This window comes from Girardinichthys multiradiatus, chromosome 21 (genome assembly GCF_021462225.1).
Source record: "Girardinichthys multiradiatus isolate DD_20200921_A chromosome 21, DD_fGirMul_XY1, whole genome shotgun sequence".
Taxonomy (NCBI): Eukaryota; Metazoa; Chordata; class Actinopteri; order Cyprinodontiformes; family Goodeidae; genus Girardinichthys; species Girardinichthys multiradiatus.
In genome coordinates, this window is record NC_061813.1 from 16,879,706 (window position 1) to 16,899,563 (window position 19,858).

Below are 19,858 nucleotides of genomic sequence, written 5' to 3' on the forward strand. Positions count from 1 at the left end.
TGAAATACCAAATTACTAATTGGCCCAGCCTTAGGTTTCCTGCCTGGAAGTGAGACTGTAATATCTAGGCCTCTATTAGGATCACAGAGAGAAGCACTCTCATCCGGTCCCCCACTGTGCTGGCAAGCCTCTGCCATTTCACAGCATGGCGGTGGAAATGAAGGACAAAAGGCCTCTCAAACACAACCAAATGCTCCTACTTCAACACAAGTTTTAAGACTGGACTTTTTTCATTACACTAATTACTTCAAGAATCTATGCAAAATATTTAGTCTCTTATGCGGATACCTAAAGTTAAACACAAATACGACAACATGAAGGATTCTAAGCACAATTTCCTATCTATTTAACATCCTAACTGTGTAACCTCAGAGATTAGTCCAACTTTATTGTACTAAGCTTAATTGAAATAATTTTAAATGACTTGGTTGTTCAAAGAGTTTATGATGCCATGGACTCTAATAAAAGAAACAAACCAAGAGCATCACATATCCTTCACACTTTTATTTTTTAGGGCAGTAGTAGCCTTTATTTTATAAGTTGGCTGGCAGGAAATGCAGTGGAGAAGGAGGGGAAGACATGCAGCAAAGGTCATTGTATGGGGATTCAAACCCATGATGCTGCATTGACGACTGTAGCCTCTGTATATGGGTCACCAGTTTTACCCCTGCACCTCCGCCACGCTCAATTTTCCATGATACTTAACAGCAAGCATGATGTATTTTATTCTTTCACTCCAAATCCTCTGATCTCATCTGGCCAAAGCACACAGTCGCAGTTAAAAGTCCCAGTAATGACGAGCAACCTCCACACTTAATGGCTTCCTCGTCAACCGTTCTGCATGTGGATAGTTTAATGATTGTTATGGATGTTATGTCCTGCTTTCTGCTTCAGTTCTTTAACAGTTAGATGGGGATTTTATTGCGTCTCACTTAGCATTTTGCTTACTGTGTGTGGTGGCAAGATATATGGACTTGTAGAAATGGGAACCTGTGTCTTATTCATACCCCAGGCAAACATGGATCATTAAGTGAAGTTCTTACAAATTCGGATCAACAAAATGTATAAATTAGTAAAATTTTAAACTTAAAACCTAGGAATTGTTTGGGCTACCAATCATTTTGCCATCAACTATTTTCTATAAAAAAATATTCCTTAATATGTTTTTGTCCCCCCTCCACAAAAAAAGAATGTACTCAAATTAAAAGCTGGGTTTTCAAACATTTTTCACTGTTCGATTATGCTTTTGCAATAAAAGATGAATTTATTTTAAGGCGTTTTAAACATCTTCACCAGGGGTGCCAATAAATGTGGCCAGCGCTATAAATAAGACTCTCTAAGGTAATGAATATTCAAACCAAAAGCAAGGATTTTTTTAAAGGAGAGTTTGCAAAAAAAGACAGCAGGACTGCAAATCAGCATGTAATCACATGCCGTAACCAAATTAATGCCAATGTATCACATAAAACATTTTAATCACCGGTTAAAATTGTTGAGAAAAATTCATCAACTTAGAGACTTTCAATTAGTGAATCTGTGACTGACACCACTTAAAAAAAAGATGTCTACAAATTAATAGAAAAGCTTCAAAAAAGAAAAGACTGCTGTTAATTTTCTGTTTAGCAGCACTATCCCTTTTTTCAGGACTCCTAATCAAACATGCCTTAGGCCACTAGATGGATAAACACACACAGATAGATTTTGGCAACATTTCAACTCCTCTCTGAAGCGGTGCAATGGGAGAGAGAAAGGTTTGGCTGACAAACCACACAAACACAAATCACTGTAATTACTAAATACATAGTTTATTGTAAAAAGAGATGTACTCTTTCATTCAGAAATATGGTGAACAAATTATGGCAGTTGACAGTGTTGCTATACAGCGGTACAAATAATTATGTTGAATGTAAAATGCTTATCACATGACAAGACCACTTTGTTTTCAAACTACCCACAAAGTATGAGAACCACTTTTAGAAAGAAATGTATGATGCTAGAACATCATTTCTATCTGTTTTCCTGGCACATGCAGGCGGCAAATAGGATTTTATTATTTTTATTATGTTCTTTGTCATACGTGGTGGGCGAGAATCATTTTAGACATGACAGACATAGACACACGTCTCTGTATTTCTTCCTTTCAAGAGTTTGTTTTTTTTCCAACCACTCAAGGGTTTGAGTTGATTCCAGTGCAAAACTGTGCAATTTGGTTAACTAAGGAGCTGGCTTCCCTTTAGAGAATCTAATAAGTCCTCACAGTTCCACTCAATGTAGGGAATGTTTCTGTGGGGCTCTAAAGCTTGCTTTACAAGACCCCACCAGGCACTGAACCTTTAAAAAAAAAAAACATTCTTATACTTCCTTCAGTTTGCTGCCATTCAGTGCTTCCAGCTAACCAGCAGTGTTCTGGTATTAGATATAAAAGGAATCCAGCAACTCCCCGAACCACAGTTTAATCATGTCAGCTGCTTGTAAGGCTGATTGGAGGTCAAACCCTGTATACCCATCCTTGGCACAATATTGATGGTGGTGTAGCGCCGCTGCTCAGGTACATGGTTCAGCTCATCCCCTGGAAAACACGTGCCGACGCTAAACGTTGAGTGGTCAGAAGCGGTTTGCCTGTGCAGGACTTCACCATACTTGTAGGGGCGCTCCTATACATTTTGTGAGAGAAATCTGACTTTCTTTCTCATCAGCAGCCAGCTCCTGACATCCTTAATTGTAGGGAGTTTCATTTTATCTTTGTTTTTACTGTAAACATTCAAGAAGATGCCAAAGATCACCAGAAGGCCACCCCAGATGTACCTGTTAAAGGCAAGACAAACGAAATTGTAAGGATGAAAAGAGATCATATTTACAGGATGCAAATGATGGTTATACATTTTTATGAAGAGTGCCTGCTTAAAAGTAGAACTTCATGAGTGAGTAATTGTTTTTCTTCATATACAGTGGGGCTGATCAGATGTTTATATACACTCATTTGCTATTAATTTTGCTAGTTTTTCCTTGGTGGAATGATGATACAACAAATAACCTTAGTTCTGGATTTACAGCTACATTTCTCCAATGTACATGGGGTCAAAATTACTGGTAGACAGAATATACACGTACACCCCAACTAATTGTCCCTTGGTGGTGGGAGTTGGTACGGGTGGGGCTTAAGTCAAGGAAAGACTTACAAACTAAAGAACAGTGTACCAACTGTCAATGACATGGTGGTGGTAATATCATGTTGAGGGGGGTTTGCTTCTACTAGGACTGATGCATTGCACAAGGTTGGGTGGAATAATGAAGGAGTAGGACTACCATCTAATTCATTAACTTCACCACACATCAAATGCTAGAAAGTTAAAACTCTGGCACATTTTGGTGCTCCAACAGGACAGTGATCAAAAACACAAAAATAAACGGTCCTGAATATGATAAAGCAGACTAATATTAAGCTTCTAGAATGGCCCTGACCTGAAGACTAATAGAAATGTTAAGACAACGTTAAAAGCAGCACATGAGCCTGAAAACCAACCAATTTCAATGAGATCTTCATGTAAGAATAGTGATCAAACAAGAACTATACCAGATATTTGTTAATGGAAACAGAAAAAAAAACTGTGTGGCTTCTCTTCAACTTACTTAGTAACATTTAGATATTAGATGGGATGCACGTATATATTTGAGCCTGTATAAACAGTATTTTGACACTATTTGGATTGGAGAATATATAATAGTCACAACAGTCAATAGTTAAAATTGTGGACTTAATTGCTGTTTAACATTTATAGAAGAAAACGTTCAAAAGCATCAATACAAGGTTAAATTTATTCTGATAATTAGTGTAAGCAAACTTCTGACTGGCACTATATCTTCTGTTGGTGTGCAGGAATAAAACTGCAATAAATGCAACACTTTCCCAGTAATGTAAAGGAAGCAGAAAACTTCACACAATAATAGCAAACATCTAAAGTCACAAGAGAAAGAACAAGAAGCAGGAGTCTGGCCAGGTTACACAAAATATTTGTATTAAGATATCTAGACATGCATGTCAAAAGTCATAACAAAGAAGCAGCGCCAGAAGTATGAAGAAAACTAGAGTCAGAGAGTAAAGGGTGAAGGACAAGGAGCTGAGGAGAAGTAGGAGTCCAAATCTGAAGTGAGGGGATGAAAGTCAAGGAGGCCAAAGCAATTTTTCTCTAGCAAAGAAGAGATCAGTGGCACTGGCAACACCATCTACTATGGAGTTTAAACCAAGAAGTGCCAAAGGTGAAAAAGTGATGGTACTTACTGAAAAGTGAACGGTTTGGTGAAGAACATGAAGGAAAGTACGATGGTCATGGCCTTTCTCCCAGTGGTCACTGTAAAAGAACCAACAAACAGCAGGACTGGTTTTATATTTCTGTGTGAAATCACAAAAGTATGTGAAAGTTCAACACAAGTTACTTTCAAACCCGAGTTTCAGTTGTTTATATAAGCGTTCATTTTTTCATAAACAGTGGCCCTCAAAAGTGTACAGAGCTGAGTAAAAAGAGGATTTGTGGCATAAAAAAAATACAAACCCAATTCCAAGGAAGTTGGGACGTTGTGTAAAACAAATGTGTGCTATGGTCCGATGAGTCCACATTTCAAATTGTTTTTATAAATCATGGACGTCTGTCCTCCGGGTCAAAGAGGAAAACCACTATCCTGATTGTTTTAGAATCCCAGTTCTCTAAGGCCTGTTAGTTCTTCTTTAAGAAGCCCTGCTGTTCTCCACTTATTACCTTTATTAAATGCACCTGTTTGAACTTGTTATCTGTAGAATAGACACCTGTCCACACACTCAATCAATCAAACAAACTCCAGCTTCTCCACAATGTCCAAGACCAGAGAGCTGTATGACAAAATAGTAGACCTGCACAAGGCTGGGATGAACTACAGGAAAATAGCCAAGCAGCTTGGTAAAGACAACAACTGTCGGCCCAATTATAAGAAAGTAGAAGTTCAGGATGACGGTTAATCTCCCTCGGTCTGGGGCTCCATGCAAGATTTCACCTCGGGGAGCATCAATGATCATGAGGAAGGTGAGGGATCAGCCCAGAAGTACATGGCAGGACCTAGTCAATGACGTGAAGAGAGCTGGGACCACAGTCTTAAAGAAGAGCATTAGTAACACACTACGCCTCAATGGATTAAAATCCTGCAGCGCACCAAGGTCCCCCTGCTCAAGCCAGCACATGTCCAGGCTTATCTGGAGTTTGCCAGTGACCATCTGGATGATCTAGAGGAGGATTGGGAGAAGGTCATGTGGTCTGTGATTTGATGAGACAAAAATACAGCTTTTAGGTCTAAACTCCACTCTCTGTGTTTGGAGGCAGAAGAACAATGAGAACAACCCCAAGAACACCATTCCTACCATGAAGCATGGAGGTGGAAACATCATTCTTTGGTGATGATTTTCTGTAAAGGGGACAGGACGACTGCACCGTATTGAGGGGAGGATGGATGGGGCCACATATCAGGAAATCTTAGCCAACAACCTTCTTCCCTCAATAAGGGCATTGAAGATGAATTGTCGCTGGATCTTCCAGCATGACAACGACCTGAAGCTCACTTCCAGGGCAACAAATGAGTGGCTCCGAAAGAAGCATCTCAAGGTCCTGGACTGGCCTAGCCGGTCTCCAGACTTGAACCCAATCGAGAATCTTTGGAGGGAGCTGAATGTCTGTATTGCGACAGACCCGAAACCTAAAGGATCTGGAGAAGATCTGTGGGGAGGAGTGGTCCAGAATCCCTGCTGCAGTGTGTGCAAACCTCATCAAGAACTAGAGGAAACGTCTGATATCTGTAATTGCAAACAAATGTTTCGGTTCCAAATATTAAGTTTTGTTTTTCTGATGTATTAAATACTTATGTCATGCAATAAAATGCTAATTAATGACTTAAAAGTGACACAATGCGATTTTCTGGATGTTTGGTTTAGATTCTGTCTCACAGTTAAACGAGTACATATGATCAAAATGAAAGGCTTCTACATGCTTTGCAAGTGGGAAAACCAGCAAAATCAGCAGTGTATCAAATACTTGTTCTCCCCTCTGTAGTATGGGGGTGTGTTAGTGGCCATGGCAGGGCACCATTAATGCTGAAAGGTACATACAGGTTCTGGAGAAACATATGCTGCCATCCAAGCAACGTCTTTTTCAGGGATGTGCCTACTTATTTCAGCAAGACGAAGCCAGGCCACATTCTCTACATGTTACAACAGCGTGGCTTCGTAGTAAGAGTGCCGGTACTAGACCGGTCTGCCATTGAAAAATCTGTGGTGCATTGTGAAGCGCAAAATACAACAACAGATACCTCAGAATGTTGTCCTCAGTTCCAAAACGCTTATTGAGTGTTGTTAAAAGGAAAGATGATGTAATACAGTGGTAAACATGCCCCTGTCCCGGCTTTTATAGAATGTCTAGCAAGCATTAAACTCAAAATGAGTGAATATTTTGTAAAAAAACAATAAAGGGTATCAGTTTGAACATTAAATATCTTGTCTTTGTAGATTATTCAACTGCATATAGGTTAAACGGAATTTGCAAGTCATTTAATTCTGTATTTATTTACGTTTTACACAATGTCCCAACTTCACTGGAAGTTGTGTTGTAACGTAAAAAGCTGTTCCACCGTTAACGTGTCATGTCCTGTACAATTCAGATGAAAATCACAAATTCTGATACCTTTGCACAATGAGATCGTTTGTAACCTTTCTGGAAAGAAGGGCTTTAGCTAAAGGCTGCAAATTAGTAAACCTCTGGAAAATCCTACATTGGCATGTCAGTTTTGTCTCCAGTTAATCAGATTTACTATACCTGATGGCAGGTGTGAACACCAGAAGATGTTGAAATTGAATCAAAATGTACTCAAGACCAACAACAAATCTCAACAATGTGTGCATTTCTACCTAAACATTATCGCACCTTTTTGATTTAAATCAATCATTATGATTTAATGTTTTTTAAGCCACAAAAACCTGGTATTTGACCAGATGTGTGTATACGTTTGATAGAATTTGTAATTATGTGGCTTTTTGCTATATACTAAAAAATGGGTCAATATTTTGTCTCATTAGAAATGCAATAACAGAGGAAAAAAAAATCTAGCACGGCAGAAAAAAAACAAAACATTATATATATATATATATATTATTATTATTATTATTGTGTCTCTGACCTGTTACTGCAACAAGGGCTCCAAACAGCTTGATTAAGGCTAGCACAAAGGAGATCCCGAAATAACCCGTAAGAGAGAAGAAGAAGGCATAGCCGTATGTCTTAACAGGATGCTGCAACAAATAACGTAAGTGTTGAGTTAACAAAGAGGCTTTCCTATTATTTATTATTTAAAAAAAATAAATTAATCAGAAACATTTCAATTTCCAAAAGATAAATCAAAGAAAACCAAGACAAACTTATAATCAGATTGAACATACACGTGATTTTATTTGATTATCCGAAAAATAAACACAGAAACATACTCAACCCCAGTAACAAGGAGGGATATGCATAGTCTAACAGGATATTCACCTCTGAGCAGAAAGCCACAGCTGGTCCCAGCCCACCCACACAGAGCAAGCCTCCCAGTATGTAGATGAAACCGATGGAGTACGAGTACAGCACCTGTGAACACAGAGCTAAGCGATGAATCAGTGATGTCACACTAGGAGTTAGTTTCATCTTTCAGTTGAAACACTAAACATAAATGTCAGCAGGGGTACATGTCCTGTATTTATCTCTGACATGTCAACAAATCTACAGGACAACATGTTCTCATTTTAATACACAGAGAGACTCATTTGTTGACAACGCTGGTAAAGGTGTGTACAAAAAATACATTCATCTTAGAATTGAAATAGCATAATATCACATAACAATTTGGGGGGGGGGGGGTGCTTTATGAATGACTCTTTTTATTCAAAAATCACTGGTCACACAATTGTTGCTACCCCTGCATGCAATAAGGTATAGGCCTCTTGTCAATAGAATAGGGTTCCAAGGTTGGAGCATATAAAGAGAGGCCTCTTTGACCATTCTTCCTTGCACAATCTTTCTTCATTACCCAGAGTCCTCAGTCCTCCCTTATTTCTGTTAGTCTTTAAATCACCCATGCCAGCTGACAGCCTTGCCTGAGCCCGACACAACATAATCTTAGATGGGTCCCATCCACGCCAAGACATTATTAATACTGCATTACATCTCCGTCTTTCTCCTCCCACCGTTTCCCTTACTCTCCTCTTCCCCCTCCTATCTGCTCCATACCATGATTTGTTTTAGTCTTCCTCCTTAGAACAGGTTCTACATGCTATTCCTGCCATATAACACCAACAGTGACAGAGATCTTGCAAATCAAAAGGCTATTAAATACTTTGTTTTATGTTATAATCTCATTAAAATGTACCCATGTATAAATATAAATTTTGGGACTTTTGGCTTTTCAAGCTGCTGGATGGTCCAAATCGTTCATATTTTAGGCTATGGCTGGTTTACATGTTCAAATCTGAGCTTCATGGACTGAACCTTCCTTTAGCAATTGAGGTCCTACAGCAATAAATTCATTTCATTCATGACCGCTCACCTCCAGCCCAGATCCTACCTGCGGCGGTAAGGACATGCCTGGCAGTAACGTCACACTGGAGCAAGTTACAAAAACAGTGCAGTCATTAACGTTTACCAGCCTCCAAATGTTACCTGTCAGACCTGTTCTAAGTAAAACTTCCTCAACAAAGATATACAGCAGGTCTCTGACAGAAACTCCTCATTTTGTTAGCGCCATTGGAGCAGAGGACACAGATATGAAGGCAGGCCATACCTGCAGCTTCAGATGTGTTGCTCAGGTGACAGACACGGTACCGTTTCTTTATGTCACAGTGATGAGAGACTGCCTGACCTAGAGCAGGTCAGACTGAGGCTGCATATGTTCCTCTCTCTGCCTGCAGCACTTTGTCTGTTAAATACTTTACTGAAGCAGCTTCATGAACTCAAAGTCAGAAGTTGTTTCAGTGGCCAAACCATTTTTGTGCTTGTGATGGTGAAAGATGCAATAATCATCCATTATTTCAAAGAGTTCATAATACTAAGCACAAGATCCCAGAGTCTTTGATGAACAAAGAAAGGCTCACAGGATCACAGATTCTCATCTTCATCCAAACTTACCAAGACTGTTTGTGTTCAAAAAACTCAATCTTAGCCTGATCTGAAGAAAGCACATATTAACAGCAAACTGGCATGTAGATGACATTGAATTGTTGTTAAGAAACGGGCTCTTGGTGACCCCCGATATTCTGCTCTTTACTACAGTTCTAAAACAGTGAGTGTTGGAGAATGTTTAGACATCCCTACCATCCTGCTTGCTGTGTTTATTGGCAAGATAAATCCAGCTCCTTATCCAGCTTAGTGCCCAATGAGCAAAAGAAATGGACCTCTATGTCACGTCATATTTATACCCCACCGACACAGAAAGTAAGACACTCTAAACATAAAAAAGTATGACTTTTTAAAAAGCACCTGTTACATTTATCTTCAAGGGATCATTACCTAAAATTTTGCCACAGGTAATTTTGTTAAGGTTCCTTACTAAATCAAATTTTCAGAATGAGACTATGCAGCTGTAATTAAAAGACACATTTACTCTAAGGGTTTTTACTCATATTTACCGTGTGCCAACAAATGTATCCACATCTGTATACATTATTTTTTAGTAATATAAAAACAAATGTACCATTTCAGAGTTGGAACCGTTGTGGAGCTTCATGGCTTTTTCCTGCACATTTCCAATGACAGCATCTGCACACAGAGCCAGGGAGATGAGCATAACACCTGCAAAACAAAAAAATAAAATAAAAACAAATTTACTACAAATGTGTTCTGTCAAGGTGCAAAAAAGGGTTTGATTCATACTTTATACAACATACATAAAAAGGAGAATGAAACACATGCGAAGAGCTGCGGCAAACTTACATATGGCCGTATGTAAAGAGCAGGAGTGAACCAGAAGGTACTGACTTTCCACACAACCAATAATTTTGAATACCTCAAAAGAACCTGCATATTAGCATTAAATGTGAAATACATCAAGGCTATAAGGTAGCGCAGTTGGTAGCACTGTTGCTTCGCAACAAAAAGGTCCTGGGTTCGATTCCCGGCCGGGGGTCTTTCTGCATGGCGTTTGCATGTTCTCCAAGTGCATGCGTGGGTTCTCTCTGGGTACTCTTCCTCCCACAGTCCAAAAACATGCCTGTTACATTAATTGGTTTCTCTAAATTGCCCTTAGGTGTGAATGAGCGTGTTCTGTGTTGCCCTGTGATGGATTGGCGATCTGTCCAGGATGTATCCTGCCTCCCGCCATAGACTGCTGGAGGTCCCCGCGACCCACTATGGAATAGGCGGTATAGAAGATAAATCAATGAATAAATATGAAATTCATGCTCTACGAAGCACTGATTGGTACTAAATGCTAGTGTTGGTGCTGTAAGTCATCTGTGACTGAGAACTGAAAACAAGAACCTGAAAATAGCATTTGTTTTTGTATTTTCAGAAGGGGGCAGCTCTGTAAAAATGTAATCTTATTGGAAAGCCCCGTCTCACGCGCAGTCTGAAAATCAGGTGAAATTAGAAATTAATGCGCACGGGCAGAAAATAACTTCTGACCAGTCGAGAACCCACAGAAGACGAAGATATCAACATCAACAGTTGCAGATCGCAGAGGAATAACTTGTGCTGGAGACTTTTTTGAATCTAACGATCGTGCTCCAACAAAGTGCTAATTTTCTCCCCCGTTTTGTAAGCGGAAAGTGTTTACTCATGTTTTAACTAGTGACGTGGCGGGAAATTACACCATTTTCATGTCTCTACTGTTGCCATGTGATGGAGATTGAATTTTAAACGTTATGTAGACGCTTTTGTCATGTAGAACGGGAAAAAACAAAAATCTAGTTTCCAATGGACTGTTGTCGTGTAAACAGAGCCCAAGTGTTGAACTTCAATTGTTAATACCCTATCAAAAAGTTAGAGCTGTGAACCCAGTTTTGAGGCAACACAGCACCACTCTATGTAGGCTAAAATGATGGCATTTGATCCTTTCACTGAAAACCACTGAGGACTGCAGGTAGATCCTGAAGGAGTTACCTGTCACATTGAAGTTTGGAGCTACTTTGCTGTCAGCTAGGGTAAACCAGATGAGTCCCAGACTCATACAGAGAGCAGCAGACACATCAGTCAAGTTATATCGTTTACCTTGAACACAAACACAAGTTAAAAATTATTCTCATTGACATTATACACGGATCGCTGGTAAAAGTGTTATAAAATATAACTGACACTTTCAAACTTTTTGTAGTTTCCTAAACCAGGTGAAAACATAACTAAAAAGTTTTTTGTTTTTCTAAGCATTTCATACAATTCAAAGTTTTTGAGGATATGCAAAAAAACAATGTAAAACAAAATGCATTAAAACAGGAAAGAAAGGGAGAAAAACAACAAGATGAAAACAGACTGACGGATGGGTGCCTTAAGGTTGACAAGAGGACGTAGCATCAGGTTAGCCGTGGTCGGCTTTGATTCCCCACTCGCCTTTGAAGGGCCTCACATCAGATGCAACCCCAAAAACCCCTCCCATCATTCACCCACATCCTTCTCTTCCACTCTCTTGCCTTCTTGCATTCCAAGTTAACAAATGTTTTTCACTCTACCCTTGAGGGACCGTGGTCCTCACATCTACTCTTCGAAAGAGAGAGGTGAGGGAAACGGGGGGAGGGGGGTGTGAGGAGCACTAAGCTCATTGACGTTCAGGACATAGAACCTTGATACGGCCAATACTAGTACCGCAGACTGAAAGTTGAAAGGTGATTAGATACTTCAAAAGATACCTGTGATCATTGGAGTGAGGTGGAAAGTGTCCCTCTTTTAAAGTCTAACCTGTCTTGACTGATTGCAGTCAAATTGTTTTATGTCAAATATATACTTGTGAAATAAGGTTATTTATATTTACGCTTATTTATGTTGTGGTTTTAAGGATGAAAAAAGCCTATTTTTATGTTTACCCTAAACGATAATAGTTTAAAAAAAATTAAGCATAAAAAACCTAAAAAGCAACAAATGCAATTATTGAGATCCTGTCCAACTAGCTGAAATTTTCCATAATTTCACATCTTTAACTATTCTTTATTCAAAAGATAAATAGGACAAAAAATGTATTCATTCGGAAAAACTCTGATTTATGTCGGAGCTCTTCTGTGACACCAAGAAAAAACTTCAAAGAGTAGGTATAAGATTAAAAACATGACTAAGATCAGCTAACCTTGTATAAAAACTCCTCCGATCATGACTGGGATGAGTTTACAGCACTTGAAGATGACCTGGGTAGGGTAGTTCAAGTAGCCTAAAGAGGTATTGGATAGTCCCATAGTTCCCACTGTTAGAAATGCAATCATCATATAGGTCTTCCCTGGTATCCTAGAGAAGAATGAGAAAGACAATGAAAAAGAGACTGATTAGGATCCCAGCTTCAATACCACAGAAAATGTTCTAAACTGTTGTTTTTTTTTTTTTTATGTTAAAGAATCTCATTTTCAGAAGTCCAAGAGAAAACCTTAAGATATACCTATGATGTACCAGTAGAAGGTGTTAACAGTAACAAATAAATTAAGAGAAAAAGAAAATCCGGAGGATTTGTAAAGCAGTGCTAGTGTGCAGAACCTCTCAAAACAGTTAAATGGTGACATAGTCAGAGAAAAGCAAGGCATGTGGAAGATCCTATAAAAATATCTCCACTGTTGCTCTGGTTTCTAGTTTAGAAAGCAATGTTGGACATACACAAAAGCTCATCTTCCATAGAAACTGCTGGAATTTAAAAATGTGGGACATTTTTTTTACCTGGGTAATTTGTGTGTTTTTAAAACTCAAACTGTGTTTCAACAAATCTTTGTTCAGAGCAGAACCAACCAGTTCGGATTTGATCAGTTGGTTAAATGTTAAATTTTGAACTAGTGATCATAAAATGTAGTTTTGTTTCCTTAAAAAAAAACAAAAAAACGAAAACACAGTGGGAAGCTTCAAATAACACGCCAACTTCATCATCAATAGCCAGTCTTGGTAACACTGCTTTTAAAATCATTCCTATCTTGTCTGTCAATCTGTTAGCATTTCTTTTTTCTACCCAATAGGCTGCATCAAAAATGATTTTAAAGTAGAGACTTTATTATTGGTTATGTCTGCATACGTCAGCCTGCCAAAGAAGAAGTCCTTGTCTACTCTGTGAATGCAACAGGGCAATAACTCAAGAAGCATGTCCTTTTATTCAAAACAAGAATCTCAAACACAGACGAATGGTGTCAAGAGTGAAACACTGCCATCTCTGAGCTCAAAATAGATGAGACTGATATGGTCACTAGATAACAGTTTGAGAGAGAAACATTAACTTAATCGGTGTGTTTTAATAAATGCCAAACCATGATTCAATTCAATTCAAAAATACTTTGTTATGTTTAAAATTCTCTGTTGTTATACCCAAAAAACCCCTTTGCATGCGAACAGGCGGTGCAAAAGCAGCAGAAAATCTCCGCTGTGCTGAATATCTGTGTTTGTGTGAAAGGGGCCTAAGAAAACTCCTAAATCAAATCATCAAACGTATGGGTACCTTCTGCGTTTGTCTTGCGTGAACTGAAGCTCGACGAGTCCAAACACGGAATAAAAGCCAAACTGCACCAAAGTGAGGTACCAACCAAAAGGTCTGAATCCTTCCACAGAAAATATTAACTCCTATGAGGAAGGACAAATACAGAAACGAAGAACAATACCAGAATAAATCAGAACACATTTAGACACAAATATCCAAGACTAAACAACAGCAGGCATGGATTTTATAGCACATTAGTTTCCTTCTCTTTCACTCGTGTTACCTGCAAATATCCATACACAAGATAAAAGAGGAAGACTCCAGCCACACAGATGAAGAACTGTGTTGGGGCACTTAAGTTGCTGAGGTTGATTCCCAGAACCCTCAGCTCCTCCACAGACTTTATGTGAGGCGACATCACCTCTGTGGAGGACGGAATGGAGATCGAGATGTGCTTCCGGGAACTGTTGTAACCCACCAGGCCATACTTGGCGCTCATTGTGTCTGTGGCAGCTGAAGTCTGTGGGAACATAAAAACACAGTTAGCCGCAAAATAAAGTTTTAAACAGCAACAGATAGATGTTATAGAGGTACATCTTCACAACGTGAATGTAGGAACATTTATTTCTGTGATAAATCATAGCTTCATATAAGCATCTACCAATCAGGATTCTTGCCCCCGGTGCTGAATCATTTAAGAATAGACATTTCATTTTAGCAAGTGCCAACCTGATCAGTGCCATGCATATGCATTAAAATAACACTACAATAATTTGACTCTTATTTCAGTGCTGTTCTAGAAAAAAAAAAATACTTAAAAAAAACATTGTTCTCCTACTGGATAAACCTAGCGCTTTGCTTTGAAGGTCAGTGTTTCAGATGCCTAACTAATCTCCATGAACAGCCGTCTGAGGGTATCTGAGAACCATGCAGAGCAGGTCACATGGCACAGACAAACCAGGAGCTGCAGCAGTCAACACAGTCTCTCTTTCACTATCAAAGTCATTGTACACTGAAAAAGCACTTAGATTGTTACGGAAAACCCAGAGCAACAAAATAAAATGCATGGTCTGAAAGCCTGCTGAGGGTGTGGCTGACATAACACAGTGGATGTGAAACATCATCACCTTATTTCACTGTATTTACTTTGATTCCCATAAAAGTGATAACAAGCATTTAAAAACCCATTGCAGTCTGTTTCGGCCACAAAATGAATGGATGGGACTGCATGTTGATGCATTCGAGAGCTCCACAAACACAAAAACAGCTCTTAGAAAAAATGAACTAAGCAAATCAACAAGGAACAAGGAACAATTTACAGATCATCAAATCGGCCACTTAAGGACACCCGTTAAATTAAGCAGTGCCATTTTAACAGCACAAAACAGACTAATTATATCTTTATCTTTATTGCTGCTCTCAGGAAACCATCAGTGAAAGAAAAATTGTGAAAATAGTAAACAATTTTAGCATTGCTTTTAGTTTTCGGATGTTCTGCAAACGTCATACTGTTGAGTTTATCATTGTCATAATAAACAGTACGATAACTGCCGATCTCTGTTACCAATCACTTAAAACAAGCCCTGATTAAGAGTTTAACAGCTAAAGGAGTTGAACTAATTAAAACTAATTGTGTTGATAGAGGGCTAAATTTTAACTACCAATTCATTAAGCAAAATGCACAAAATTTTATTAATAACGGAAAGACGAAACATGTTTAAAGAAATGATTGTTGTCATAACTTTATGTTTCATTTAATCAGTGATTAGCCTCATTTGGTTATCACCTAAGACAACAGAGATAATTTGCAAAGCACTGTTGATACTGAGGTTACTAAAGACTTTAAAATAGTACATCAGAAGATGAATTGTTGGAGCATTTTCCAGCATCTGCGCCTGATGCAGTAAAAACAGTATGTTTCAGCCACAACTCTAAGAAGTAAATTCATGTTACAGCCTCGTTACTTTGTATTTGTTTGAATCTCTCCGGCCAGGTTCTAACAAATCATTCAAGAATGATCAATTCTTTCTCATAAACATGTTCTTCTTAAAGTTGACCAAGTTGTATGCATGTTTAACTTAACTGACACGTAAAGAAACATTTACGCTTTCTTAATAAGGTATACCTGCAGACAGACAATGCTGGATGGGCTACAACATCCCTGACTGATCAAAATAAAGGATGTCAACTGATAAATTACAAATTTAATTATGGGCAATATTTGCACCCTTTGTCTTATCTTATAACAGGCATTACTATCAACGAATCACTTTAATTCTCGCTCTTCGTTGCCGGCCAAGTTAGCTTTAAAAGCAAATTGGTTACCTTCAACAGCACTTCCGGGAATCTTTAAACGTGCCTTTCCTCCTTTTCAGAGGCAATGTTTGTGAAAATCATTCCCCTGGACGTACTGTCTTCATCTTTTATGAAGCCTAGAGCGTTTCATGATTTGATTTCCCAGTGACAAGCCGTCAAAAATGTGCAGGCAAACGTGTTAGCCTGCTAAAGGCTACAAGAACTGGCTACAGGGGCAGGAGCAGCCAACAACTTCCGCCGAACTCTGAACTCGAAAGCTATTGGTCGATAGAGACGCGCTGGTGCAGGTGCAGAGAATTGCAGAAAAAGTTTCAATTTGCTTTTAGTTATAAAAAAACCCGTGTTTATGTAGACAAATAAAAGAAAAAAGTTGTTTATTAAATATATTTATAAACAGTTTAAACAGTCAGGTTGCTTAACGTGGGCTTACCTCTTTAGCAGAATCCATGTGAACCTGACGACTGTCGCTGTGTCCTGTTTCAGCACTAATGGAAACACTAAAAAGCAAATACCGGAGTATCCGGTAGATCCGGCTGCATATGGCTGCTTTTCCTGCAGCCATATACTTCTTTCTTTCTTTTTTTTCTTTTTTTTTTTTTTATGGCGGTTTGCAAACAACTAACTATATACTTCCGTCACCATACGCTACATAAATCTGTAAAATAAATACAGATACAACTAAATTAATCAGAATAACATGGAGACGTTTTTTTTTTTTTTATGTGATTCAGTCAAAAAGTGACATGCATGTACGATACTATTGATTCAATACACATGGAATAATATATTTCAAGCTTTCTTTTTGGATCATTGTGTTTCAAATGGAAGCCCCAAAGTTTGTTTGATTTTTTTTTAGAGTTTCAATACGGGCATTATATTTTATAGCCAAGTCATGGGCTACACAATCGTGATTACTGCTGACTAACCGTTTTCCAGCAGCTAAACATTCTCCACATGGAGTGTAAGCCACAAGTTAAAAGCATGTAAAAAAGTGGAAGAAAATGTATAATGTAATGTGTAATAAATCTATATAATGAACCAGTTTGACATTTTAAATTAAATTACTGAAATAAATTAGGTTTATTTATGATCAAATTGATGTAGCTGCACCTGCATAATGCCATTATTTTACAAGCTGACACCATTTGAATTAAGTTATATTGTATCTTCTTTTATCGAAACAATAACAGCACCAAAGCAACTTTTTCTATCCTGTCTTTAGGGCTCATTTTCTCATAGCATTTGAGTGGTGTTGTCTGTGTGTATCTGTTCCATACCTTTTTTTCCCCTCTAGGTGTATGTTTTAAACCTTACTGAACCGGAAAGAGTACAAGCCACCCAGTCTGAAAGAATTATCATTGTGACACGGGCAAAATTAATACAACAGTTGTCATAACCTCCCAAAACACTCTGGGTTTCCTTATTTGAATATTTTTGTAGGTTTTACTTAACTTTTAGGAGCCGTTTCTTAATGTGGTTGGCAAATTTTAAACAAAGTTTACGTTTTACGGCTGTAATGGCAGTTTTCCTGAATGCACAGAGGATGTGTTTAAAGACAAGTTGAACTTTTCATCTTTAAGATTATACTTCTCTGGTCTAGATATGACAGTTTTCACCAGATCTGAACAGCTCATAAGAACAACTCATAACAAATGGCAGGGATTATATTTTTCCTCAGTTTTCAAATTATTAGTTACTGCACCATTATACTTGCTCACACAAAATTGTGTGTCTTCATTATCTACTACTATAAGGTAGTCAGTGGAGTGGTGTGGGAGGCGTTTTCCACTTCTGGCTTCTCTAAATTTTCATTTCAGCAAATTGATACCCCATGAAAAAACACTAAACCTTTTATACGCTGTAAAAAACACAACAAAAATGTCCTAAATACAAAACAGTTTTAAACTTAATGCTCGCATGTTATGATGATTCATTTTTCTTATGTAATGCAGCAATTATTATTATTGGAACTTGTCATTCTGTTCAGTTCAATAAATACAAACATCTATACTAATCCCAAAGGCAAATTTGATGTTGGAGGAGCATTCATTATACAGGTTTCTTCGAAGAGTCATTATAGATGGGGATGGCTTTGGGCTGGATCTCCTGTAGCAGTCTTTTATTGCAGCTGATCAGAAGAAGCCTCTGACAGACCATCGTCCATTGTTGTATTACTGTTGCATATTGATCACTCCGTTTTTTGATACCTTCAATGCAGTTTTCCTGCTAATATTTGCTAAATAACTGAATCATTATAGTGTTAATTGGTAGAACTCAGAATTATAGACCTAAATATTTCTCAAGTTTTATAGACTTGAAAATGTATCACAATGTTTTGTAATATTTGTTGCATTAAAGTGATAGTAAAAGTACTGCAAAACACAATACATAAATCTCTCATTACCAAAAGTCATTATTGACACATGTCACTCTCAAATAGGCTTCTTTACATGACCAATTACAGTATGTGGTCCAGCGGTTATGCCTAACAATACGCACTTTTTATTGCCTTTATGAGACAAAGGAAAAATAGGTCAAACAGCCAAAGTAGCAAGTTATTGCCTTTTTTTACTGCACTTTAGTACATTTTTGTATTGAAATGCTCTCGAGCCACTGAATTCATTTGGAAAAAAAATCTTATTTTAGTGTGAGTTGTGAATTAAAATGTCCTGCAAGGTGCCCTCAACTCATGTGATGCCTTTCTATTGCCTAAAACAAGTTGTTTTTGTCTTGATTCAACATTGGGTGCTGTTTTCCTTTCATTCCCACAATACTTCAAGGCTTCCTCCTTGTTTCACCTTAAGTCTTCTTTTTTTTCATGCCAGCTCTCCTCTGTCTTCACCCAGCTTTCGCATGCTTTTGAGCTTTCCTTCCCATTACACTTTCGCTCTCCCACTCCCCTTATTACATTAATTCTTTCTCAGAGTTCTCCATTGCTTCCCTGTTTCTTGGCCATCTCATATCCCTGCCGCTCCCTCTTTGGCTTCCCCACTATAAGGCATGAAACTCTGTCTGGCCCATTCGTTTCCCTCCTCCCTTCACTAGTCCTCCCCTCTCCACGTTGTCCAGTCTCAAATCGCTCCTTCTGCCTGCCTTCGTTTTTCGCTCACTCTCACGCTCCCCCGTCCTCTCTCCCCAGCCAGAGGTTAATACACTCCAGGATGGCATTATTTCCTTCCCGGCCCTCCGACAATATAAAAATTCAGAATGGACAGCTCAATCCCTCTTCCATCTCAGATTTGATTGTAATGGTATTGCCTCCTGTCCCTGGGAGGCCCCTGCTGCCTCGCCAACCCAGCCTTTATGACACTAAATGGCCTGGCTACAATTTTTCCATCTATTCAAAAAATTCTCTTAATAACTCATTTGGAATGAGCCGTCCAGACTCCGTGGACTTACTGCAGCCAGGGCTCTCACCTCTCAGCTCACGGGTCGCAATATACAAAAAAGGATGCAGGGCTGAATGGCAAATGCATTGGTTAATTAATCTCTCTGAATTTACAGCCCTCTTTTCCCCAAATGCCCTGTGCACTCCAACTGACAGTCCCAAAGAGACAACATTTTCATATTTACAACCTTTCATGGGGAAAGTGCTCAGCAGTGCACAGTAGAGGCTCGGACTTGTCGGACCACATTTTCTTCCGCCTTGTCCAGCTTTACAAGTGCAGCCATTCATCATACATGACAGATTTATGTAATAAAACTCATTTCCCTTTTCCATACCGCCCTATTAAATAATAAAATAATTATTTATTGATTATTCAAAAACGTACATATGTGTGGGTAATGACTTTTGAGCATGCTACCGGACCTTCAATAAATAAAGCAGACAGGGAAAAAAAGAGAAATAAAGTAGAGAAAGAGGAAAAAAGAGAAATAAAGTAGAGAAAGAGGGATAGAGGAAATAAGAGAT

At 38.5% G+C, this 19,858-nt stretch overlaps 1 protein-coding gene across 3 annotated transcripts; it reads right to left on the reverse strand.

The window, feature by feature from the left end:
* Positions 1–1,784: 1,784 nt before the first annotated feature.
* On the reverse strand, positions 1,785–16,494 carry slc35b3 (solute carrier family 35 member B3). 3 transcript variants are annotated; one of them, XM_047348950.1, is made up of 10 exons: positions 16,376–16,494; positions 13,913–14,149; positions 13,651–13,772; positions 12,313–12,467; positions 11,142–11,249; positions 9,736–9,800; positions 7,545–7,637; positions 7,192–7,303; positions 4,280–4,349; positions 1,785–2,805 (listed from the first exon to the last, which is right to left on the reverse strand). In XM_047348950.1, the coding sequence occupies exons 1-10, from the start codon at positions 16,391–16,393 to the stop codon at positions 2,655–2,657; spliced, it is 1,131 nt and encodes a 376-aa protein (XP_047204906.1). In that variant the 5' UTR covers positions 16,394–16,494; the 3' UTR covers positions 1,785–2,654. The 3 variants fall into 3 exon arrangements, with proteins under 3 accessions (XP_047204906.1, XP_047204905.1, XP_047204907.1); XM_047348949.1 differs by having other exon boundaries at positions 9,736–9,833; XM_047348951.1 differs by lacking the exon at positions 16,376–16,494 and adding an exon at positions 15,955–16,196 and having other exon boundaries at positions 9,736–9,833.
* Positions 16,495–19,858: the final 3,364 nt, after the last annotated feature.